Here is a 26,979-nt window from a genome sequence, read left to right as displayed (position 1 = left end):
TACAGTGCAGAAAGCTGTCATGTAATATTATACATCTGACTTTTCTTAAGCCCTGCTCAGAGAGAACAGATTTTGAAATACTTTTATTCTTTCTAATACTTTGGCTTGGTAGCATATTATGGTAATCCAGAAATGGGTTTTCCTTGTACATGCATGTAATCAAGTCATTGGCTTGCTTGCTGTATTAAGGCGCAGATGTAATACAGTAATTCTGAATATATTAAAATATATTTAAAATTAGACCTTCTGTTTGTGGGTCTGGTTGCTTTTTTTTTTTTTTGACACCACGATTTCAGAAAATCTAAGTACTTGTTTGACTTGTTAATAATCTCACTGAAATAAAGCAAAATATTCAGGCTTTGATACACAGGAGCACTTAAGCATCTGATTAAATGTCCTTCTTGAAGATGAAGGCTTTCCTGAATTGGAGCTTTAATCATATGTTTTACAGCCTTACTGAATCACTGCTTGATAAGTGATGCTGTATGGACTAGATAGGTAGCTCTGTGTAGGCAGTGCATATCAAAAGAAGGAGAAATTAATGCATTGTGGTTTAGTGGTCAGTCTATTAGGCAACAGAAGTGCTAGTCTGCTTGATTCAGACTAATTCTTTGTGCAGAGCTGTTGAGTTTAGAAAAGCTGCCTTAGAAGTGAATTTTGAATAACATTATGTTGAGAGAGTTGGGGCAGCTAAGGGCTTGTAACCAAAACTGGTAGTGATGGGGTTTTGCTGAAGTTGATAGAAATGTGGGTTTCTGACAGCTGTCTTCACATGTCCTAATTTCATAGCTCAGTTTATATCTTCTATGATCTGACCCCGTTATCTTAATGCCACTCTGTCACTTTTTAAAAAATCTGTCTTTAATTATTCTTTTTCTCTGAGGGCCTGTTTTTTTGCATTGGTTTTGAACACTTGTATTTTTCAGGTAGTTCTTCTATTTTATTTTTAAAGGGGGGAACCTTACTCACAGGAAGCAACAGAATCCTGAGCTGTTGACTCAGATGTCAGAGTTGTTTGACTGAGATGTCAAAACAGGTTTTTATATGGCATTGAAGTAATTTCATAATGGGTGGAGTACTTAAAAAAATCTCTAGGGCATGAGAAACAATTGCAGTTCTTGCAAATGTTTCTTCAAGAAAGTTCAGTGAATCCCTGGTAAGCTAAATAGGAGCTTAGCACAGGTGCTGTGACTAGTTTCATTTTGATATTGAAATGGTTTTTGTAACATGGGGAAGTGCTATATTATGTGTTAGACTCACACATGACCTTAAACCTAACCCTAACCTCTTTGCAATCCCACCATGTATATGCAAGCCCATGCCTGGGTGCTGGTTTCTGGCATGCCTGGCGGGATGCTGCACTTACAGGGGACTGTCCGGGCTCACCCTGCCCCAAGGGGTGGGCTCAGGCACACACCCGCCCACAGGGGAAGACACATTAAGGATCCTTTTTATTCCATTAATGTTTCCTTGAGCAACGTGTGTCATGCTTGTACATTTCTTGACTTCCTTTAAACTCCAAATTCAGCTAAAAGATACAGCTCTACTAACTTATGCAGAATTGTTTGTAAACACAAGGCTAGAAGTAGCTTCTCCGAGAACTCTGTTGTTGCTATTGGATGCAGCCTGTGAAAAATGAAAGGATGACTTATGGTGCTGAATATAATCCATTCATTCTCCTCCAGCTTCAGTGCAGAAGGCTTTCATGATTTTATGTGATGTTTCTAAGTGGTGAAAGTCACATTCAGACACATATTTTTTTTAAGCTAAGTACAGTGCCTTGATTGGAGGCACACAGACAATGTCCTTCTGATGTTGCAGCTCAGGAGACCGCCTGGCTCGTTTGCTCTATCACATATACAGAGTAACTTTTGTTCTTTGAGCATGGTAATCTTGGTTTGAGGCACCTGGGCAAACTCAAATGAGCCTTTGTATGATTGTAACAAGGATGTTACCTTACAATGCATGGGGAAAGTTTCAGCCCTAGGTTGCATCAATTCTTTACACCTTTATGGAGCTCTGGTGGTTTGACCTTGGGAGGCTACCAGACACCCACCCAGCTGCTCTCTCACTTGCGCTTCAAGGACTTAATAGTTTCCACTTCAGGACATTAATATCAAGGCTAGCAATGGGTAGCTGTCTAGAAGCAGGCACAGCAGATATTTGCTGTTAGGAAGTAATTTTCAAAGCCAGACACCGTGGTGTCAGGAGGCCCCAAAGGCAGACAAGTTCTGTACTCCTTCCTTCAGTGCTTCTGTTGTGTTTTTCGTATTTCTCTCAAAACCTCTACTGCTTTCATGTTAGTGTTTCTGCTTGTACTTATCCTTCCCACCCCTCTGAGCTCTTCTTCTTTCTGATTTAAGCACACTCTAAAGTTTCCTTGCTTATGGATAGTGTTGAGACATTTCAGTGACACGTGAAAGCACAAAGCTTTGTCACCTCCCAGAGACAAAGCAAAATCATCCACAGGCAGATCTGAGCGCTCAGCGAACTGTGGTCCTGGTGACCGAGCAGTTTACACCCTTCTAGGACTGACCCCATATAGATCACTCTCATTCATTCAGACTTTCTGGTCATGCCTTATCCTATGGCATCAACACTCTTAGTGTCAGAGCCAGGGAAGGATGAGCCTTCCCAACAATTCTTCTTTCTTATAAGCTCGGCAGCATACAATTTGAGGAAATACCTCCCATTTCCTGGAAATTCTGTGCAATGTAAAAGGAGTGTGATCTCTGTGTGTGTGTGTGTGCATGTATGTGGCTGACAGAAGTACATAAAAAAACTTGTATCTTTGGCCTTTACGGTTCATGAGTGTTTAAACACACTGGAGCCAGTTTGACACTTCCTTGCCACTGATTTACGCTGCTGCGGAATTTAGCCTGGTATGTTCCTCCAAGTTAGAGCATCCCTGAGATGTTGTCAAATAAGGATAAACACACCTCATGGAGCCCATGATGCTGTTCTGTGGAGGTTTTTGTGAGGAGTTAGGTGCCATACTTCGGTTTCAGTGACACATTTGCTTTATTTGGGATTCTATCCTAAATGGGTCATCTGTGTTTGTGAGCATGAAAGGAAAGATCTAAGTGCTTAGAAATGAATTTTATTTATATGTGGGTCCACTTTTTTTCAGAGACTTTCCATTTACCTTTATTTCAGGTCACTTTTATTAATATAACCACATATTATGGAATAATTTAACCAAATACTGTGCAGTAACCAAAGATTATGGAATGGTCTTTTCCTTTTTGTCCCCAAATCATTCTTCAGTGACTCCCTCTTCCCCTGCATGACCCATACATCCTAGGTGTTTTATTTTCAACTTAAACTGTTGGCAACTCACTTGTAATTACAGTAGGAATTTTAAGCCACTGTAAAGAGGGGTAATGGATGTATAATTAACTAATGACAGCCTGTGAGACTAAGCCTAGCAAAGTGAAAGCCATAAAAATTTGGAGCAACTGAGGTGGAACTTGATGGCTTCTCTGCAGCGTATGGAAAAATCAGTTATTCCAGGATAGTCAGGTTAGGGAGATGGCTTGAGAGCATGGGGGAGGACAATACATCTTGAAATGCTGGGAAAGAATAGGAGAAGGAGTAGAGAGTGACAACAGTAGGAAGACACATGTCTTTCTTCCCTTATCGTTTCCACCATCTGATCTGATCATGGGAATGAACCTCCTCCCCAGGCCTGATTTCTCTTCGAAGCCAAGTTGCCACTGGATGGGCCTACCCTTTTCTGTAACCATTAACTCTTCTCCCTGCACGCTTCCCTTGGCAGCAGTAGCAGAAGTCACAACTCTGGTGGGCAGAAGCAGAGACCAGCTGGTTGAGTTGCTCTGGGAAAAGGAGCAGGCTGGGTATGCCATGCATCCACTCTGTCTTTGACGGGCAGGTTTTCAGGTACTAACAGGATGGCTTTGCCTGTGCCAGGCTGACTGGGAGGACTGCTTATGGACAAGCTGGCCTCTTAGGGAGCATGGAGGGAATGCTGTTGCTGGTAGCCACGGTGCCTCCCCCAGGGGCTGTGTAGGCAGGCTGCGCAGCTGTCTCTGTGGCTCCGATCCTGTTTGCTTCGTTTGCTGAATCCTGCTGGGGTTAATGAGGCTGTGGTGAGGTGAGCCAGCCTGGGCTGTGTGTGGGCTGGATCCTCTGGTCCACCAGATTTAGGCCATCTAAAATTAGCCCCTAGCCCTAAACCTCAGTCATACACCTGAATCTTTCAACTGTTGCCTTACTAAAAGCATGCAGGGTCATAACCCTTTTGGTTACAAAAAGAACATTGACTTTGGAAACAGCTGTATCCATTTTATATCCATTCCCGCATCCTGAAATATTCCTACCCATTGTTTTGTACATCTCTCCTTTTAATGTTGTTACCTTTTACCATGTAAATGAAGAAATGTCAGATGCATGCAGTGTGCGGGTGAGTAGCTTACCTGTACAGATGCAGCTGCTGTTGAAAAGTGTACCTGAGTAAACGTGTTACAGTTCTCCTAAATATTGAGATAATGTCTAGCACATAGTTTTAAATAACAGGTAGTTCTTGATCTGCTGTAGTGTTTCCAGTGACTCACTGTTCCCCCCCTCCCTGTTGCAGTAATTACAGAAGAGTTTTGCAGTCCCTGACTCAGCGGGAGGCTTCCTTCCAGAGTGTCTGGCCGTGCTGGAGCTCCAGCTCTGCAGCCGTATGGAGCAAATTGTGGGGGGCTTCATGGTAGCGGGCGGGGACTGTGCCAAGAGTAGTGCAGGCACAGCATTTAAAGGGAGAGTTTGCTTTGGATTCATGGCCAGGAATTCATTTGCCAGAATCTTTGCTACGACTCTTATGCCTCTAAAGCTGGGTGCTTACAGGAAAGACATCCCAAAGGACTCATCTTCTGGCTTCTCTGTCAGGCTAGGCTAGGAAACTGCACAGTGTAAAAATTAAGAAGTAAGTGTGCTCCCACCCAGATTTGTTGTGGTTTCATGGGTTTTGAAGAGAAAGTCTCTTTCTGCAGACCCATGGGAACACAGGGCATGAGGCTCACAGGGTACGCCTGGGGATGGGGCTCAGCTGTGTATCAGGTTGTGAGGCAAGAGCTGTGGAGTGCGATTTCATGTGCGCTGACCCCTCAAGCTCCATGAGCACCATCATTTCTTCCTCTGGGGAGGAGCTCAGCAGGTACTGCAAGCCAGCACGTCGCATACACACTGGCTGGCTGCAGCTGGCCTGGCTGCTCTGGGAGCTGCAAAACAGCAGCAGCAACATGCTGCCAAATGTGACCTGACAGCCCTGCCATGAGGGTGCTCAGGACAGTGGGGGAGGCAAGCAGAAGTGGACCAAAGGGTTCGAGTCTCCTGTTTGCCTCATGAGATGTCACATCTGACAGGCACACGGACGGGTCTTGATCCTCTGTTGTTTTCGTGTTCATGCAACCTCCATTCGTGGTACAGCTTTTTAAATTTAGTCGAGCTGCACTCTTCACTTGGCACTGCTGCAAGCAGCTGTGTGCAGCCGGCCACCAGGTCTCTGCTTGTAGGAAATGTGTATGAAGGTCGTCTTGCCGTCAACTAAGTGTAAGCAGAAGCAGAACTGTGGAAGTCGAGCCAAGTTTCTTGGGGATGGGAATAGATTTTCCTGTGCCTTAAATGCTGCACTGAACCCCACTGTCTATTTTGAGGTCAATAAAACCTGCAAATTTGCTTTCCGTTGTTTCAGCTTAAGTATGAGGATATTCTCTCTAATTTCTCTTTCAGTGTTGCTGTGTGAGAATGAGGGTCTTGAAATTTTTTATGGTTATGGTGCAATGTTTTCAAATGCTTAGGTCAGAAAACATTGCATGTCAGCATGACGTTTTCATTTGTTCCTTCCTGAAGGGTAGAAATTTTTTCCCCAAGCACTGCTGTGACATAATGTGTGGTGGAAAACAGCTATTCTGAGCTTCTCTATGTCAGAGTGCTACTGCACTTAGTTCATGGTTCACAAACCTCGGTTAGATGCCTAAAAGCCCTATAAAATGGGTGGAAGAGCTGGATGCCTGGGATCAGGATGCACGAAAGCTACAGACCTGAGCAGGCAGCTGTCCGTCATAGATAAGGGAAAGCAGAAAAGAGGACAGCACATGAAATACTCTTACTTGCTTGGATTTAAACTCCAGCCCTATATGAAGTAGGACATGCAATCTGAAACCCTTCCCTGGGTTTAGATGCCTTTGCAAGCCCTCTTGTGTTGGACTGCCAGGTTGCTATCTCAGTGACAGCTCACGGAGAAGGTGGAGTTCTTGGTACTCACTACTTAGATTCAGGCTAAAAGCTTGAAATACTTGCCTAGGAAGTAGGAATCTGTGCTTGCTGTTGCCTTCCACTGCCAAGGAGAGCTCCTGAACCACCAGCTGGAAAGGAAAGTTGGAGTAGAGACATCCATTGAAACTGTGCAGGTGCAACGAAGACTGAAAGATTCATAGGGATGGGAGGGGTATGACCGAAATTCATTTGAAATGGCAGAATGATATATATATATATATGTACATATGAACGCAGCTTATTTTTTTAATTAAGAATTTATTGTCCCAAGTCAGATCCCTGCTCTGAGGACATTGGTGAGGGCTCTGACCACTATATTGTTGAATATAACATAGGTAACGTCTCACCTGTGTGAGTGTTGGTGTGTGGGGTTTTTTTGTTTGTTTGTTTGTTTTTTAATTTTTAATTTGATAAGTGGCCTGACTAAGGTGCTTTGTGCCAGCAAGGTGAATATTCTCTGAGAATCCAGCCCAGTTCAGGCCTTTTGGGGAGGTGGGCTCTCAGGCACCTTCTCGGTAAATTTTGAATGGACCAAAGTGTGAGACTGGCAGCAAGATGCCAAAGTAGTACATTTGGGTGAGCAGGTGCTCTTACGGATCTGAGCTGTAAATTCTCAGGTCAATGAGAAGTTACTACATGGCTTGTGGGATGTTTCAGCTGTTAATTTGTCTTTTCAGGCTGAGTGGACCATTAATAAGTGGATGGGATCTGCTGGGAAGACTTGTCCTTACACCATGACAGCTGACGAATCAGAAGTTGGAGAGTTAGCTCTGGAGCCCCTGCTCACTTGCAAGCTATGTCTCTGTGAATATTCCTTGGATAAGATGACCACTCTTCAGGAATGCAGCTGCATCTTTTGTACATCGGTAAGATCTAGCAGTGCCTTTATGTTACAGGAGCAGGATAATGGGAGGTTGAACTGTGATATGGGGTTGCTTGTCCTGTACAAGAAGTGTGTGTTATCTGTGCTGATAGGGAATGCTTTCCTAAAGAGCATTTGGGTTAGTCCATCTTGCCTTATTTAAAAGATTTCTCTGTCATTCTGCTTTTGATAATTCGTGATTCTAACATAAAAATAATACTAAATCCCAGTAGTAAATGGGAAAAAAGATGCATTTTGAGACTGTCAGAGAACATACACAGTCTATATGCAATCTCAGTATTTATTTTTTCTGAAGCAAGATCTTGAAACATTGTAGGATAAAGGTGAGATTTTGTTTCCCCATTATCATTTTCTGAGTACTCTGAGACCTTTTAAGTCTTGTATGTAATTTTAAGGCCAATCAGAAGACCTAAACAAAAATGAACCTTGGCCTATTGAACCTTTGCATCTGCAGTCTATGCTGCAGAGATGTTGCCCAGGTCATGCATTGCCTGTAGTTGTCAGGGAGGACTTTCTGTCCTGCAGATTGAGATCAAATAAAGCTGGTGAAAGTGGTAAAGGCAGAGGTTGAGTGAGCTGATAAAAGCCCTACAGTTATTCATACTCTTCTGGTCTCTTTATCAACATGGGAAAATGGACCCAGTTTCTCTGGCGATAGTGACTTTGATGTATCTGACTAATGGATTTTGGAAACAGGTCAGAAGCCACTGGAGGGACGTTGGGTTGTTTTTTTTTTAAACTCCAGAATAAATGTACTTGGTTTTATTTTTTAACAACAAATTGTGGATAAGCATTAAGCAAGGACATTTAAGTTCTGACCTTGATTGTTTGAACTCATGGAAGAAATCCAATATTTGTGAAGCCAGCTTGAGTGAGAGTATCTTCACTTACTCTGGATTCAGGGTAGCTTAAATTGGTTAAGAATCTAGCTGCATGTTCAAGAAACTAGGGCAATTTTGATTGGCATGCATTTTCAGCCTGACCTTCATGAATTTTGTTTTCCATACCGACTTCCACAAAACATTTCCGTATTTTAGTTTGTAACAAAAGTTTTAAGAGGGCATGCCTAACAGGTAGGCATGAAGATATTGCTTTAAATTAAAAAAAAATTGGAGAAATTGATACACTTACAGTGGTCCACTCCAAGAATTCAGTGACTCTGATTTAGGATTATTAATGGCACATTAACCTCAGAGTTAGCTGGGCAGAGTAGTAACCCTTTCACCCCTGGGGAAGGGAGGATTGCTGAGGACTGTGCCAGGCAGAGCTGGGCTCTCCATTCTGCCAGAGCACTGGCTAAAGGGAGAGGTTGGTGATGGCTGGGGGTGTTGCTATCCCCACCTGTGCCCTGTTGGTGCCAGAGCTGCCACCCCATACATACACCCCTTACCTGGCCAGTAATGCTCCTGGAGGAGCATCCACTCGGTGCCACGACAGTGAAGTGGGAAGTACAGTCACAGTTGTTTGGCATCTTTGCAAACTTCACTGACTTTGTCTAAACCAAAAGCCAGCCATGAGTGAGTGCTGAATGCAGCTGGGAGAAGCCTTTAGACATGCTCTATTTATTTCAGTGGGTGTAATATGTCTCGACTGTGCTTATGCTGCATGTCTACCCTTTGCCTGGCTGTTGTTTGTTGCCTGTGCCTGAACATCATCCTGATGGCCATGTCTCGGCTGATGCAACAGACACACCTAGATCTTGCATCCTATAACAAAGGGGGCTCTGGAAACTTTTAATCTGCCTGTATGGCTTTCTGTCTTGAATCCAGAGTGGTTACTGGGAGGCCATATGAATTGCACCTTTGGGCAGCCTCCAAAGAGCAGTATCAGAAGCAGCTTGCCATGGAGTGCCTTGGTGCCAGGCCTTGCGTGGGGAATTGCTTGGGGCACAGCCTGTGGTAGCTGCACTGGAATGCAGTGCCCTAAATTTCCTCCCACCCGTGCCAGGGCTTCTAGGTACCTTCACACTGATACTATATTGAAGGTATTGTCTGAAGACAGATATTGGGGTAAGGTTGTCAACTGTAAGCTGTGGGACTGAGCCCATATCAGCTTTTCAGCTAGCAATGTTTTCAGCTTATTCATATTTTCTATCACTAAGGTTAATTATATAGATCCAAGAGTAGTATTAAATTTGAAATAGAAAAAGGCTTGACATGGACATAATAGGTTCTGCTCTACTAAAGGGAAATCATTAGTTTTATTAATCTTTTTGTTCTATTACATGTGAGGTCTTTTTTTTTTCCTAACTGTAATCATGATTGGTTTTCACTAAATCATTTTTGGCTGTGGAAATAATTGGAAGTTGTTACTCATTTAGGCATCTAAATAGGGGCGAATTTGTATCTCCTTTGCACTTGTAGCCTGTAAAGCCAAGGAATTTAAATCAGTTAGAGTCATGTACAGCTATTTTTTCAGCTTACAAGCTCCTATAATAAATATTATACCTCATAAAAGCTGTATTCTAGCCAAAGTAACTAAACTGTGGTTAAGAAGGTGTGTGTTTGCATTTTGGTGAAATGTTGCTCATAAGACAGGAGTTTTTTAAATAGCTATAAACATTTTTCTGTCTCCGTTCAGAGAAGAAAAAGCAGATGGCTTGCTGAACACACTTGCCATCTTACTTGGTAGCCCAATCAGGTCTGAAGAGGCATCAACCTTTTGTTTCTCAACCTTTGTTGCACTTGGTGTAAGATTCCACTGAAATGTGAGGTGAAGCACACATTTACACATCCCAAGAATATGGAAACAGCTATAGTGTACCTGATGACTTGGTTTCATTGTGTTTGGACACAATAAAATGTTTGGATTATATTAGTTTCAAATGAAAGACTGATCTCTGAAGAGAGTTGGGTGGGGATGTGGGGTATATTTTACCTGCAAAAGTTTTAGAGGACTGCACTTTATATTATTCAGGTAATTTCCTACACCTATAAAACCTCTGCGGAGTGCCATACTGTGATGCTCACTCTTTTATATATATATTCAGCAATATATGTATTGCTTAAACTGCATGGTTTTATGCTGCGTGCCCCATTCCTGAAAGGTGAGGGAGTCTCATCTGTTGCTGGTATTGCTTATGTTGTTTTTTGTCTTGCCAGTCATCCTTGTATATTTGGTGGGATGTCCTTCCTATCTGCAGTCCCTCGTGCTTACCTTGTCTTGCAACTTTTTCTTCCCTGGATGTACCCATGTGCAGCTACACAGGTTTTTGCCCCTGTGGTGGTCACATATGTATGTAAAATAATTATAAACTGTGTCTGGTTACACTATCAGAGTGTTAAAAAATACATTATTTTAGTGCTTTTATATCTGGGTCCAAAGCAAACTAATATTAATTATATTGATACACTTACAAAATTATATTTTTAATATTACACTTATTTCTAGTCAATTTTCCTACATGTTTGTATCCTTTGCTCTTCTCCTTCCTCTCCCAGATAGCTCCAGCAGTGCCTCACTCAGGCAAGACCCAGGAGTGCTCAGTCAAGGTAGTGTCAGAAATGGACAGGCCGACTTCCCTGCTTTGCCTTTGGAGGGGGCACTGGGTGTTGCCAGGCTTTGGCACTCAGTAGACTGGCTGGAAATTATAGATCTTGGAGACTGCTGTCTTCTCAAAACCTGGCTGAAACTGGAAAAACAAGTGGGAGAGACGATGAGTGTGTGATCCCATGCTCCTCATTTCCTCTTGCTGAAAATGCCCTGAGAGCTGGCACAGCATAAATTACCCTTTGGAAGCAGTAGTGAGGAGTGCAGGACTATCAATAATACTGGAAATACTAAGGGCCCTATGCAAGACTCGGTGTGAGTCTGTAGCCTGTAAGCAGACACGGAGGTGAGGTTTTACCAAGCGTAGTAAGACTGCCCTGGTGACGGTGATGACAGAAGGGAACAAGTGCAATGCTGTTACAGAAGACATGGTTTTGGGGGGTCAGTAAGAAAGCTGGTGTCAGCTTCTTCCCTGCATGCCAATTCCGTTCAGTTTTGTCTTTCCTTTCCCCCCCCTTCCTCCTAAGCATTTCAGAGTCCTGACAAGAGCCAGGTGAGCAATAAATGGAATTGCTGCTATTTACATCAAGTAGCAGCTTATATCCATCTTGTGTGTTATTTACTGGAAGAGGGTTTGAGATGCCTAAGACAACATGCAACAAACTCTGAAAACAGAAGACACTTTCAGATATTTGCTTCTGTGTTGTCAGCACATGTTTACACAGAACTAGCATGATTCACCCTTCTTTATTTCCAAGCAAACTTTGTTGGGTCTTGTACTTCTGAGAAGTGTGTGAGGTAACTGAGTTACAAAATGTGCAAAACAAATATCACGATGATCCACCTGTTTGTTATTTTGGCACACACAATGCAGTCTAAATGAGATTAAACTTCATGCAACCTTAAAAGGAGAAGTCAGTGTGCAATGTTGATTAGAAGAACAGGTAGTTTCTGTGCTGTCTTGGCTATTCTACAAGTAGAAGGTGATCCAAAGGCATTTGGGAGAACAAGATTTTCTGCTGTAGCTGTGTGTGACAGTAAGACCAGGGGTAGACATGGGTGAAAAAGGCTCTTTTGCTGCTGTTGGCAGCCTGGCGCCCTGGGCAGCTGCCTGCCTGGCAAGTCAGGGCCTTGGGAGGCTGCAGCCTCTGTGAGAGGGGCTTGCATGCTGCTGCCAGCTACTTTTGTTAGAGGGGAAGAGGAGTCCCGTCTAGAAATAGGAGTTTCTCTGTTGCACTTCACCAGCAGGACACTCTAAGGCCCCTCTGGTTTCCCTAATCCTTTTAAGAGCAGCTGTGCATTGCCCTGCCTCCTTCAAGTGGCTAAATACTGACATTTTGTCCTTAGTGCTGTGAAGCCTCAGATTGCTTGTGCAGGGGAGCACTGGAGAACTGGAGGCAAACTGATGTGAAGGATCAGCATCATCAGAAAAAAGCATAGGCAGAAAAGCCTGAGAGCAGAGGCCGCGTAGATCAAAGACAAGGAGGCAAATGACAGAGTGTGGGATGCCTGCTAAATGGAGCAAACGTACATGAATATTCCAGTGAAAGGCTACTTAGTAAAGCTTATGAGTACGGGAAAATTGGGATTTGCCTTCATCTAGCCAACACTGGGTTTTAGTATCTCTTCTGTTTCTTTGTGCTAATTTTCAAGAAGGGGTTTGGTCCCCTCTTCTTCCTCCTCTTTCCACCATCCCTAGGAGATACCTGCATGTGCTCACGGCTGCACCAGAACACTACCTTCTTGTCTTCCTAAATAGACCTTATGCTACAATGTCCCACTTTATATAAAGCTCACCTCAGGTTGCTTTCGGCTTCCACCCACAGGTAGCAAGCTGTCAAGTTTTGACATTTTGAATTCTTTTTTCCCAGCTTGACATTTGAAATGTTTCAGAATAGTTTTGTTTTAAAGTTATAAAAAAGAAAATTCCCACACCTGCTAATATTGGCACTGAACACATAGCACTTTTATAGTAATTTAGATGGTTTAAGGACTTCTTGCATGCATTTCTGTGCAGAGTCACACCAAAGGCAGAGTTAGTAAGGATACCAAAAAAGCACAAATGTACCCATTGCTTTTAGATGGATGCCACTATTCAAGAACACGGTGTTATGTGTTTCTGAAGTCAATAGAGGTGGCAGCATCTGGGTGGTGGCCCAGGGAAGGCAGGTGAGAAAGAGGGAACTAACACGTTTAATGACAGCACCACACCGCTGAAGTTGTGCTATCTCCATTTAACAAATGAAGAAACAGATGTCAAGTGAGTTGTCAGTGCCTCCGAGTGCCACAGTAACTGAGCCAGCCTGTGACATAAGCCTCATGGTCATGCCTGTTTTCTAGCTGTTGGTAAGGCCAGGTTTGGCCTGGCATAGATTTGTTTGCAAGAGAAACGGTATTCGCAGCTGGTTTCATTTTGGGAGGGGTGAGTGTCTCTGGTCCTGTTCTCTGGCCCTTTTCTGTTTAGTGGCACCCCTTCATGGCAACGATTCCCAGGAACCTATGCTGACTTTTATGAAAGGCTGCCAGGATGTGATGGGCCACGTGTAAATTGGTTTTAGGCTGTTTATCTAGGCAGAATCTAGTACCGTTGCTGGTAGATCTTCTGAGACAAAGCTGATGACAATATATTTCTCAGATATACTTGAAGGATCCCCTGAAAATGGCTTGTGGAGCAGTGGGTGGCCATTATATTCTGGTCCTTTGCCATGTTTGCTTGGTGTTTTCACTTGGTCATGACAAAATAGAACACTTGTCAGTGATGTTAGTCTTCCCCTTCTGAGGGGAAGCCACAAGATGACCATATGTCATTTGAGCCTAAAGGGGAATTTTTTCACTTTCTTTCAAGCATCTTTCTCAGTAAGGCTGCATTGTGGCCTGATCTCCTATCCATTTGAAAGCTACTTCATTTATCACTGTGTCTAGTCCTTAGTAGTTAAAATATAGATTGGGCAATACAAATGCATGTTTTATTGGACTTTTGTTTTTCACTTCAACCACACCTATCTAAGTGTATCTCTAACAAATTCATAAATGGCTTTTTCTGTGGTGTACTTTTAAAAAACTTTCTTTAACTGGAAAAACCTCACATATTTTTCCAACTGATGTGCAGATGCCTCCAAGCTAATTGCCAATAGACTTGATTAATTTAGTTTTACCTGTTGAGGAATACTTGAGAGATTCTGGAAGTTCAATTACCACACATTGAAAGCGACTGGTCCATTTTTGAGATTGAATATGCAGAAGTGCAGATGTCATGATAATGATGAACATATTTCTAAACATTATGTAGATCTGTCGTAAATGCTACGAGTACTGTTTTGCATTTTGATTTTGGGGGCAATTTATTTAACTGAGTACAAAATTAACTGCTGAGTGGATCAGGTGGTTAAATTTAGAGTTCTGACATGAACTGTCTCACCAAAGTCAATAATACTACATATTCCATATAAAACTGCGTCACTACAAGACTACTTTGTCTTGTGTATGTTCTGAAGATCAGGTAACACTTGTAAATGATTAGAAAGAAATGAAAGTGGTGTCTTATTCAATAAAAGGTACATAAACACTGCCCAGAACTGAAACAAAAACTAAATGATTCTCAGTTGATCTATTCTCAATCATAAGACACCCTGGAATGCCAACTGAAAAGTTATGTTTTCTTTCCATTTGCAGTCTTTTTCTGTCCCACCCCCAAAAAATTTTGGGTTTGCAAAAAGGCTAAGGCTAAAAAAACCCCAAACCTAAACCAATACAGTTTTGAGGACAAATCTGGAAGAGAGATTTAACATTTTAAATCAGTCTTGTGGATTTTAAGATGGAAACCTGGGGTTTTCTTAATTTTTCTGAAATTGAAATTGCCTTCAAGTTATACATTAATAGGAAAGACCTTCTTTTGGCAGGGCGCCTTCAATGATTTCTTGCATTTTCATATTTAATGTAGATCATGCCCTAGTAGTGGTTAAGAAATACTATAGATCTGGTTTTTTCCCTTTCCGCAATTCAGTTAAAGACAAATACCCTTACTTTTTCTGTATCAAGTGCTGCACAGGGGTTAGCAGCAATATCTATAGCATTTGACAGGAAAACAGGCCAGCCCTTTCGGTTTCTTTCTTCTTCCTAGCCATCCCTCCATCTTTCTTAATAAAACTACCTGTTCAATTTTGTCACGTCATACATGTTATTTCCTTTTATGCTTTTGCATCCAAACCAATGAGGCTGAAGAGCTGCATGCAGATGAGAGATGAACAAGGTAATGGAATATGTCAAGGTACTTGAAAAAGCAATATGTAGGAATGATCCATCTTTTGTCTCTGGTACAGAGATTATCTGAAAATGGCTTTGAACAGAAACATAGGATTTCACAGTGAGAGGGATATAATGCCTTTTCACATCATTACCTAGTAACATAATACTGAAATTATACTTTGAACTCATTCTTATGTTACATGCAGAACTGTTATGGTCCCTTTGCAGATAAAATACATTGCCAAACAGACATTTTTAAAATGTTATTGGTCAGTATATTAAAAATCCCCCCCATACAGTATGCTTTGGGGAAAACAAAAGTTGAAGTTAGAGCAGCATGTAGAAGTGTTGAAACAAAGAACCCATGAATAGCCTGAATAGAATTTCTATTACTGGGGCTCACAGCTGACCATAGAAAACACTTCTGAAGTGTTTATTACTGAAGAAGGAATTTTAATGCTATTAGTTTGTGCATTGCTGGATTGGGCTTTTCAGTGTTTTTAAAAATATTCTTCCCTCATGTTACAACATACACTTTCAACAAAGCCTTAGACCCAGGGGAGGAATGTGTACTTGGGGCATATGTAAATATTTATCTAAATTGTAATCTTCCTTGCAAGTCCTGCAAGATAAAAATAAATGCATATACATTGCATGTACTATGATAATTTGATCCAGGTATTTTACAGGCCTTAACTTACTAGATAATAATGAGTAGCATTTTGTGAAGTATGTAAATGGATATTGACCTTATTTTATTAAATGGAAGAAGGTGGTGGCCTGAAAGACAAAAGCAGCAGAAAAGGAAAAAGAATTCTTGCCCCAAAATGCTTAAACAGCAAATTGTTTGAAAAAGGTCTCGTTATACCTTATGAATCTCAGGCAGAGAAAAGATGACTTGTAGTACTCTTGCCACTGAAGTTGACAGTAGTTCAGAGGGAACAAAACATGCTTGGCAAAGTCTGATCAGCACCAAAACCTTCTGTTAGGTGTACTGAGTTTTACTGGTGAAATTACATTATCACATTTGAATTGATCCCTCTTGCTTGATTGCATCAGGATTTTGTGATGTATCCCAGAACACAGATATGTAGATAGTATAGTTACTCAGTGGGGAAAATCTGAGTAAACTGAACGTAACTGCTTAGGGTACACATGCAGGTATGGAAGTTAAAATTCATTGAGTTGGTGCGTACTGTTTATTTGAGGGGTGAACGTAATGGAGCCAAACCTTCAATTTCATCTGTAGTCAGCAGGATTCAAACCTGTTCAGGAAGATCTCTGTAGTTTTTTAGTCTGTTGCCCCAGCTATTCTGCATTCACGGAAACCTTGCTGTGCTGGTAGGAAGGTCACTGCTGGTGACTTGCTCTGGCCATGGAGAGTAAGATGATGGTGTGACTGTCATTGGAAGCCACAGGTCCTGTGGTACAGCCTCTTCAGCCACTGACTGCTCTCCATGCTTGTAAGTCACCACACTGTGGGAAATTAGTGGGGGACTGTAGCCCAAGGGTGTGGAGGCCTGGTGATTTCTTGGATGTCAGGATTAAGATCCTTTCAAGCAATTGTAATACCACAAAAGGCTGAGTATCTTGATCTTACATTCACTTTGTAGGGCAATTAGGTAGCATATGTAGTGTGTGCAGTTTTCCTAACTGAGATACTGCTGATTTCTGTAGAAAAAAATGCATGAAAAGTCTTACCATTTTATATCTGTATAATGTATTCTCCATAGTGTGGGAGGACATACTGCTGAGAAGGTCAGTTATGATTCATTATATAGACATTGAATCCTCTTTTCATCCCATTTCCTTGTATATCTTTTCAGATACTTTTGTTTGCCACTTTTCAAGTAAGTAGCTAAATTAGTAGCTGAACTGTAAATAATAGTAAAACCCCTCTAAAAACAGTGTTACTATTAAAGTGGAGGCCTATTTTAAATTTTTAGTGATTTTCCACGGTCTCTTCTTTGCTGCTAACTTGTGAAAGAGAGAACAAGAAGTTCACATCTTCATTCATGTACAGGCTTATGTAAAAAGCTTAATCCTTCAGTGGTAAATGTTAAATGTTTCCTTTGAGTTTCCCAGCACCTTTAAGTCCTTCCATCAGCTTCTTGAACTGCACCCACAGCACCTTACCCAAGCACAGAAAATCAAGGCAAAAGATTTAATATCTATAAAAACTATTTAACAGGGAGGATTTTTGTGAAACATTTGAAGATCCATGGCACTGCACTGGCCTATTATAAGATCTCTCCAAGCCACCCTCTGAAAGCACAGCACCCTCTGAAAGTATCACAGAAGGCTCTGGTTCCTCACCTATCCTCACCTACCACCAAACAGTGAGCTAGAAGCGGAAGAGAATCCAGATGCATTAGCAATCCTCAGAAATCTCTGTGCTTCTGGCATAGTACTCCTAATGATTTAGATACTGCATATCAAAACTGATTGTAAAATCCATACTGTGGATCGAAGCTCCTTAAGAGCTTCATGCTCATCCTTGCACGGAAGGGTAATTGTCAGTGCTCTGAGCTTCTGTCCTGGAAGTCTAAATTAAGAACAAGCCTCTGGGCTGCTGCTAGGCCTGCAGTAACTTCTCAGGCTTTGTCCTCCCTCTGTAACCAGCTGACCTGAGCTGCCCTCAGAATACAAATCTGCTGTACCATGCTGTCAAAACAAATTACTGAATATCAGGCAGTACCACAGAGGAGACAGAAGCCAGGATCTTAGTGAAAGCAAAAGGTTGCTCTCCCATGCTTGCTGAGGAATTAAGGCAAACTAAATGCTTTGGTAGGAGGGAAACATTCCCCCTTCCCCAAATGTTGCCCTGAGACTCAGGTCTCTGATGAGGAGAGGGAGTGAGATATAAGCAGGCTCTGCTGGAGCATCACCCACCTACCTAAGAAGTGCACCCAACACACTGCAGTGCATGCCGGCTTTTGGGAAGGGAGTTGGAGGGCAGAATTTTCCTGTTTGCATCAGTCATGGTGGAGCCTGGGTGTGGGCACAAACCAGGGAGTGAATTTGTGCAGGGAGTGAGCACTTGATACCCCATTTCTCCTCTGATACCGTCGGAAGCACGTGGGCAATGCCAGGTGCTTAATGAATGTGGGGCTGCAGAAGCAGGTCACCCACAGTCTCCATCTGTGTCAGTAATGGCACTGGGAGCCACCCTGGGCTCTTGGGACACTTTTTTTGGATTTCCCTGTGCCACCTGCTGCCACTACCCAGACCGTGGTGGCAGCAGATATGGGCAGGGCCCTGTTGGCTCTGGTGTCTCTAGGGTACCTGCTCTGAGGCACCACCGTGGTTATGTATGTGTTTCTGCTCACTGCTCCATGGAGGAGCTATGCGTGCTGGTGGGGTGATTTGATCTGGTGGTTAAACTGACTTTTTACAAGCACTGTGCCTAGATGCCTTTGGGAGACGTGGGCGAGGAGGTGGGACAGGGCACTGACACTGCTGTTTGAATAATAAAATAATAGCTCCTGCTTAAATTTGGACTGATATTCCCTAGGGAGCTAATACTGCCTTCAGCTACTGACATGATTTCTTTTTTGCTCTTCACCTGTGAGTATCTCCCTCACCTCCCACATACTACTTGCACCATCAATTCCTTACAGCCTGCTCTGCTGCTTTCTTATAGAGGTGCGTGCTGGATCTGAATCCATTAGTACTTAATGAGCTAGATATTTAAAGCTTACCATTTAGGTTATACCCCTACATTCTTCTAAATGAATATGCTTTAAATATTTACAAATCAAAAGTAAGCTTATTTAAAATGCCACTAAGTTAAGCTGATTCTACTTGCTTGAACTAGTATCTCTGCATAGTTCATCAGCATTAACAAAAACATGTAGACATTTCAGTAGAGACACAGACAGAATGATAAGGAAACCTCATTTCCATTTGTAAAAGTCCTGACATTTAAGAGGGTACCAGTTTTCCAGTAAAAATACAAATGAGGAAATGTCTTTAATCAGAGCACGACATGCAAGGCCTTCTCAGAACAGTTGAAACTAATGCAAGCTTGAATGTTAAATGCCTGTAAATACTGGTAAAACAGTTTATGAAGAGTCCTGGGGTTTTACCAGAGCTCATGCTCTGAAAGGCTGTGATTTCCCCATAACCCACCTGGTAGCTTTCAAACTCAGTGCCTGTTGCAAAAGTTGGCAGAGAGACAGAGGTCTCAAAGACCTTACACTCTGACATATTTCTTGAAACCTGACGGGGCAATAAGAGAAGAAGCCAGCAGTACTGAGGAGGAGAAGGAGGAGAGGTTTATCATGTGGGCATGAAATACAAATCTGTAGGGAACAAATCTGCATTATTCCTGCTGCTTGTAAAATAAGTTGGTTTTCATTTATAATTAACTATGCAAGCTGATACCAAAATCTGCTGGAAATCCATGTTTTGTTATTTTATTAACAGCAATTTGCAATTTACTGTATGCTTTGTCATTATTTTGAGGAGACCTGGTTGGGGTTTTTTTGATTTAGAAATGAACTCACTTATCTGTGCAGTTTGGAGATATGATTCAAGTGCTGTTCTTTGGTCCATTGCATCAGTTTTATACCATGATTATACTGAAGACTCTATAATATGTGGTAGAAAGGGAAGCTGAATATATTTGAAACTGGCATGCCAAATAAAATGTGGGGAGAACAGAGGGCTTTTTTTCCTTGAAGGGAGGAGGCCTGCCATTTTTGTGTAATGAAACAATTCAGAAACATTCATAAGGTGGCCTCTGTGCTGGAAATGGACTTTGAACTCCTGCTGAATAGACTAGAGGCTGATGATAAATCATGGTAGACTATGGAAATTACCTGATCTGTGTGGGAGTTGGGGGCAGGAGGGAACTGAGAGCCGCACGTCTAGGGCAGATTATAACCTCCTAACCAGGTTGTAAACCCCCTTCCCCTTTTATGCAGTTGAGGACAGTAGTCTCTTTTTTTTGTAAATGAGGTCTTCTACAATGGAGACTGCTAGCTGAGAGTCTGAGGTAAGAACACAGGAAGAAAGACAGAAGAGTGAAGCCTGTTTAATGAAGATGAAATATACTCCCCCCCCCCCCCCCCCCAATAATCCTCCAATCCCAGTTTAGCAGAGCATAGGGGTTGTTAGCACTCAAAGGTCTGACTTGCTGACTTTGGTAAAGGCACTGCTCAGCAGATGAAGTCATGCATCATTAATTGTTCTTTGTTGCATTCTTTCCAATGTAATGACTTGTAGCATTCACGCTTACAATAATTGATGTTTTCTGTGTGCAAGAGCTTCAGCACAGCCAATTAAGGCAGCAGAGGTGGTAGCTGTGCAGCATCTCTAGCATGTGTGTTACCAACATGTGAGCTATAACTTTTTTTTCCTTTTCTTTACTTGTTTCTAGTGCCTAAAGCAGTACATGCAGCTGGCAATTCAAGAAGGTTGTGGTTCTCCTATCACGTGTCCAGACATGGTATGCTTGAACCATGGGACCCTACAAGAAGCAGAGGTATCTACACTTTTTTCTAACTCTCTCTTTTTTAAACTTAAGTACCCCAGACTTTACCTACATAATAAATATAATCATACACTTTTTCCTCCCTTTGATTACCTTTAATGAGCTTTTGGCAAGAAGCCTGACTGACAAGAGGAACTAGAAACAAACAGATGTTTTTCAAGAGTTTTGCTCCTTTTTGCCTCCCTCTGTGCCTTGAGGAAAGGCTTACTTGGCATCCGGACAACCTCTGAATTACCCATGCAGGTGACTTAACCAGAATACCCTGTATACCAGAATTGCTGACCCTCCATTAGTACTGTCAGTTAAATCAGATTTGATTTGACTTGATTTGATTTGACTGCAAACACTGAAATTCTTGGGCCTCTCTTAACTCGAGCAAGAACTCAAACTGATGGTATGCAAGGCCAGAATTTCTTCATGCATGTTTATATTGGGCTGCAACAACCCATTTGCAGCCCAGTATAAACATGCAAGACTCTGGATAGTTATATGGAAAGAAAGGTATCTGCACAGCACAGGTGGAAGTAGGTCTTAAGAGATAAGAGAAGTGTCTTTATTCCCAAGGCAGAGATGGGAGAGATTGAGTGCTCAGAAGCTAAATGAGGTTTAGGCAGAGCTGTTTGCGCATCCAGCATGTGCACAATCTCCCAGAGTTACTGGAAGGTTCAGTTTGAAAGTTGGAGTTGGAGAAAATGGAGGGAAAATGTGCTCCTCGGACCTTCTTGTACTGTTTGGGACAATGGGCTTCAAGGGGGCTGTAGATGGTCCCTACCAGGCTGCCTGATGGTCTCCCGGCAGTGCTCAAGCAGCCTTCTGCCTGACTTAGGGCTGGTGTAAAGTTTCTGAATTGGGCTTAGCACCAAACCCATAACACGGGGAGGAGCTGTTGGCAGCATGGCTGGAACCCTCATACATGCCATCTATTCTGTGCATCTAGAAGGCCATGGAAAACTGGGCAAATTTGATGTTGCCACGCAGTTATTGCCTGCTTACTTGCTTGCTTTGTGAGCCACGTAGGCCCCTCCTGGGCCTGAGAACACAAGCAGGAAAAAAACAAACCAGGAAGAAAAGTTGGCTAAGTGATCTTGGCTGGTTTTGTGCATTCTCTCTGCATTTGTTTGCAGGGACAAAATCAAGGACAATCAGATCTCCATCCCTGAACTGAAGAAAAGCAGCTTATCTTCTGCGTTCCATTGAGCCCTATGTATAGAGGTGACATAACTGTGGTAGAAGTATGTAATCCTATTCAGATGCAATCAGTGCCAATGCAGTTCCCAATACCAAAAATGCCTTTTTCTCCAGAAAAATTCAGGATCTCCTCTCCAGTGTGCATTTGAAATGCTGTGCTTAGCTGAATCAAGGCCTGGGAGTCACAGCTATGTTTATTATGGTGCGCAGGCATATGGCGGAGCTTTTCTTTGCCTGAATCTGGCTATTGTGGAAAGTAGCCAGCTGTTTCCCTTCCTCCTGTCTTCTGCATAGATACAGAGAGGGTGTAGCAATGTCCTTCCCACCCATCGCACCTGATTGGAAGCAACTAGCCTTTATTGAAAATGTGTCTTTTTTAAAGAAAATTCACAAATGGTAGGAAGAATACTGCTCTGTTAAGCTAGGTTTATGAAGCTATAGAAATTATAGAGATATATTTTTCCTTAGTAAAGCAGGAGGACACTCCAGGGCATGTATTAATGGACCATTAGCTTAATCCTTGGGTGCTTTTGGGGCTGAAGGCAGAATGACTAAACAGCCCAAATGTGCATTAGTGTCCCGTGGAGGAATGAATGTTCTGATGCTCCCTTTTGGCGATGTGCTTGAAACACCGTCCTTCCGCTTGAAAAGCAAACAGGGCCCCAACCTGGTTAAAATGAAGTGCTTATGTATTTTACCAAGTACCTATTTCTTTAAGGAAGAAAACCCCCTGAAACCTCAGGAACAATGGAAGGAATAGAATGTCTCCATTAATATATGAAAAATTAGAATGTAAACTACAGATTATATATGAGCACTCTGTATTCTTTTTTCTTCTCTATAAAGGCCATTCATGTGAAAATGTGGCCTTTAAAAGCTGCTATTTAAAAAACAGAACCTTATTCAGATGGTAGAGAATGTGCTTAAATATGGCTATTGCTTGGCATGGTAGTACTATTTAGAATTACGGTTTATTCATGGCACACTCTGAAACTCCTGGTGTGAAAGTATGAGCCTCCTCACCTCTGGAGGGTCTGGATGTTTGGTCTCTGACTTTTGGCAGGAAAAGGTTCCTCACTGGGACAGTGCTGTGAGGAATGATGTGTTGCCTGTACTGGGAGAAAAAACCATATTGGTCTTTTTTTCCTCCCCTGTGTTAGCATCAGGGTTTTGAAAAGTGTATTTTTCATGTCATGTCCGTTCCAGACTCTGCTGTGACTGATGTTTACCAGGTACTGTTACAGTTTGGAGAAAAAATAGCAGTTCAAACTGTCTTTGTCATGGACTTGGTGCTAAATTGGTTCCCATACTTTGGGCTAAATTGTGTCTAATTATGTTACCTAATGTGGTTGTTTTGTTTACTTTCTAAATGCCTTTTGCCCTAGCCCACACAAGGGAGATAAGGTGAACTTAGGCATAATTAGAAGTGAAGGAAAGCCTTTCCACTGACTTCAGTGCATTTTGGGTTGAGCTTTCTTCAGTAAGGAAACGCAACAATTAATAACAAAGCTTATAAGCAATTTTTAACACGATAGCTATGAAAGTTCCTCTACTTTCCTCTCTCAAGGTCCTTATTCAAGATGTGTTACAGTGCTTCAGTGTTTTCCAGTGACCTATTTGTCTTTATTGTGACTTAAGTCTGTTTTGTCTTCTTGGTAAAATTCTTTAGAGTTTATCATGTTTGGCATTAAATTATGAGCGCCTTTTCACAGCTTTTGCCTCAATTCTGAGACACATCCTTCTTTTGTTGCTTTTGGGGAGCGGAGGGGGGCAAAAACTCTGGTTAACATTTTAAACAGGGAGTAGAATTTCTTATTGTATGTCTCATGAAGAAGTGAGCAAGTGTGAATAGTAGGAAAGTGTCTCTCTGAAATGGTTGAATATTTCATCAGTGTTTGGGGAGTAAACTGCTTATTCATAAAATATAGATGTTGGGAGTTAAGGCTTTACTTTTGGTGAGCTACAACACTGTGTCTCACTGGACCTCTGAAGAAAATGTTCCAGGTTTTTATTATTAAAAAACTTAAAATGAAAAGTCATTCGAACTAGAAAATAGTGTTTTTCAGTACTTTGAAAATAAGTTTTCTGAAACCCCTGTGTTTGGTTGGTTTTATTTTTACTCTAGAAAAATCTAGTTGAAACTGGTATGTTGCCCAGCAGTTTTTTTTTTCTTTGACAAATAGTGCCTTCAAACCGAAGGAATTGTTCCACTGAAGAGCTTGAAATAAAGTGCAATCTTAGGTCATATCTTGACCTGTTACATCAAGATAGCAGCTGCTTGTAGTATAGAGGGCTTTAAGTAGAAACAAATGGGTGTTAGTGGTGGGAAGGCAATAGTTTTGGCTACAGACTCTGTGTCAAATAGCTGGTTGCACAAAAAAAAAAAAAAGTAAGTTTAAAAGCAATCTTGTTAAACAAGATGTTTGTCCTTTCAAGCTCTAATAGTACAATAAACAAAGATGATTTGGATTTGTTCCTGGAAGCAGAAGATAGAAGGAACATCTTATGTTAATGGTTTTCTCTTTACCCATACAGACGACTTCTGTCTAGAATATCCTTGTCCCTCTTGGGAATTTGCTCCATTGATTTAATTGGACCGGTTAATGTCCCTAATCTAAATGAGGGGTAATTTATTATGGTTTGAAATGGTTTTACTTGGTGCAAATCCAATCACCAGTGTAAGCTATGAATCGGGTTAAGTCTCAACCGCATACAGAGATTTCTAATGCAGTACCCACTTGGATAATATCTATTTGCTATTTCTGATTCCTGTATTGTTTTGAAGCTTGTAACGTTGATGCCAATGATCCATTTGTACGTAATCTGATTTGGATTAAAACTGTGCAGCAGGCAGTAAAGGTGATACTGATTTGGCCTCTCCTTTTGCCTCTTAAGTTCAACAAGGAGACTTACCCCCTTGCACACAGTGCAGATTCTACTTATTGTCCCCCCGTCTGTGTAAATCCATGATCTACACCAGTGCTAACCTGACAGAGGGTTGTCAGTGCTTTGTGAAGTGGTGCTGAAATGGGACGTTGACCCAGATCTTAGAATCCTTAGTTCCGTTATATTCCATACATAGCTGAGCGAAAATCCTATTGGGAGTCAATTTAAAATACCAGTTTTATTTTTAAATTGCAGATCGGTTTACATTTTTCTAGGAGCTATTGAAATGGTAAAATTAGGAGGAAGGTAAGAAAATGTTGCAGGCCAAACTATCTTTTTAAAAATTAAAATTTTTGTTCTTCTTATTTACTCATTTTTAAACAAATCCAAGGGGAGAAAATGAGAGTCTTAATTTTGTTTTTATTTGTCACTAAATAAGAGAAGAGCTTTTAATGGAAAAAATGAATAATTTAGTATTTCATTATGACTCTAGTGAGCATGGTAGCTGATGAAGAAAGGTGTGGGTGTAATTTCTAACAACGGAGAGATTGAGCCCCCGTGCCCCTTTCAAAAGCAAAACAGAGCCCAAGATAAAACTCTTTTGCACTCCATGCAAAACTAGACAGTGCCTTTGTGAATGGGACTTTTGCAGAGGTGGGCAATACAACCCTTTACAAGTAGCAGTTGCGGCTGCAGGATCTGCCCTTGCTGTGTATCTGCTAAAGCAAGAAAGGGAGAAGCACTTGTCCTGGTGAACTTTCCTCCCTCAGCATTACTGAGGTTTGATTCATATGGGTGTGAAAGGAAATAAGATCTATTCAGTTTTCTTGATGCCTCCTTGCATCTCCCTTGAAAGCCTGAGAATAGGTGGAGTAGTGATTTTCCCTTTCCACTATGGTAGCCAGCATTTAAAAACAGGGGAGTTGTTCTTCCTTGGCTCCTGGTTACTGCACTGCCCAGGTTACAAGGAACAGTCTGCCCCTGTGTAAACTGAACCCAATTATTTAATACTCTTTCATTTTCCTTCCTTTGCTCTTTTGTCTCACACAGTAACAGCACCCCTGGTTATCGTACCACGTCAGGCAATCTTTTTGGACGTGGTAAGTGTCCAGCTGGAGCCTTTTGTGGTAGTGGGCCTTCAGAATTTTGCTTTTTTTCCATGGATATTTTTACTTCAGGTGAAAGTTGTTCTTAGCAAGAGCTCTTACATGTTCTTGTGCTCCATAGCAAGATTATTTTAACTGCAGGTGTTGCTTTACAGGGTATAGAAAACCAGAAAACTTATTTCAATTCCCAACTATCTGATAAGTCTCATATCAACATCTTTTCAGACGAGGAGAGTCCTTGCATCCCGTTTTCTTTGTAGGCTTTTTTTGGTAACCATAACCCAATATTAAAAAAAAAAAAGCCCCCAAACTTGTCCCGTACCATTTCTTGCTGCATTGAATAATTTCATAGCCTAGAATAAGAAATGTCTGCTTCCTGACGTGCTCATAGTTTTTCTCTTTTGGCCCATTGCCATCCACTGGGTTGCTGCTTTGCTTCCTCCCCAGATCTCCATCCTCTGTCCAGCCCAGGAGTGACTGCAGTTCTGCTGGAGAGGTGTTTGGAATGGACTCCCGGGTGGGGATGGAGAAGTGTACGAAAATGAACATTTAGACTCTGAAGGCAAATAGAGGAGATAAACAGCTAATACCTTTAGCATGCCTATGGCTCTCCTTCTTAATTAAGTGTAAATGAGATTAAAAGTTCACTGAGGAAAGGACTTGCTATTTTTTGGGGGACCCGATAAATTTTTTTTCAATTGAGTTTGCACGTACAGCTTTGCTGTGGCACTGAATTCAGGCAGCAGCAGATTGTGCATTCCTTTCCTCTTGCCTAAAGATACTAAATCTGTGAGGGGCTTCAGCTCAGCACCTCTCAGGTTGACCTCCATTTGGGCACTACTGGGAGCGGGTCTTTCAAAGCCTGGGGGAATCCAGTGGCAGAGATGATGGGCTGCATATGTTGGACCCTGGAGCAGCGTGCAGGGAGGGGGGAGCTGAGCTGTGAAGAGGCTGCGTAGGAAGATGATGTGGCTGGGTTAAACCAGTGGGGAAGGCTGCCATGGTAAGGTCAGGTTTTCAATAGGAGAAAGGGAACCTTTCAGCACTGACTCTGCTTCCTACTGAAATCTGCAGTAAAACTCCAAACTCTGCTCCCACTGTAATCAAAAAGGCTGGTTTTTAATACATGGGAAATTCTGGACTGAATAGAACTGCTCTTGAAAAACGGTTTGTTAAAAGCAAGAGCAAGCACAGAAGGACCCCAGACAACTAAACAATTCACTCAAGTGGCTCTTACAGCATTGAGACTCGCTGTTTTAATTTAGTTGTAATGAAGGGAAAATTTAAAGTAGTTGCCAATGCTCACCCAGCTAGAGAAAAGCAGATGACTCTTTTTGTTTTCCAAACTCTATTTAGATTTGAAGCTGCCCTGGGGAGGAGTGGGCAATACTGAAATGATGTGT

General features: G+C 41.9%; 1 protein-coding gene across 3 annotated transcripts in view; it reads left to right on the top strand.

The window, feature by feature from the left end:
• Positions 1–26,979, top strand: part of RNF144B (ring finger protein 144B) — an 89,814-nt gene that overhangs the window by 48,454 nt on the left and 14,381 nt on the right. For 2 of the 3 annotated variants that reach the window (XM_075083931.1, XM_075083930.1), the window contains exons 2-3: positions 6,960–7,148; positions 20,283–20,387. In XM_075083931.1, coding sequence (XP_074940032.1) covers positions 6,984–7,148; positions 20,283–20,387 — 270 coding nt within the window. In that variant the 5' untranslated portion in view covers positions 6,960–6,983. Of the gene's footprint in view, positions 1–6,275; positions 6,417–6,959; positions 7,149–20,282; positions 20,388–26,979 lie in introns of those variants that run through there. The other variant, XM_075083932.1, reaches the window with a different exon arrangement.

This window comes from Phalacrocorax aristotelis, chromosome 2, assembly GCF_949628215.1.
Source record: "Phalacrocorax aristotelis chromosome 2, bGulAri2.1, whole genome shotgun sequence".
NCBI classification, from domain to species: Eukaryota; Metazoa; Chordata; class Aves; order Suliformes; family Phalacrocoracidae; genus Phalacrocorax; species Phalacrocorax aristotelis.
This window is presented reverse-complemented; position numbering and strand designations above follow the sequence as displayed.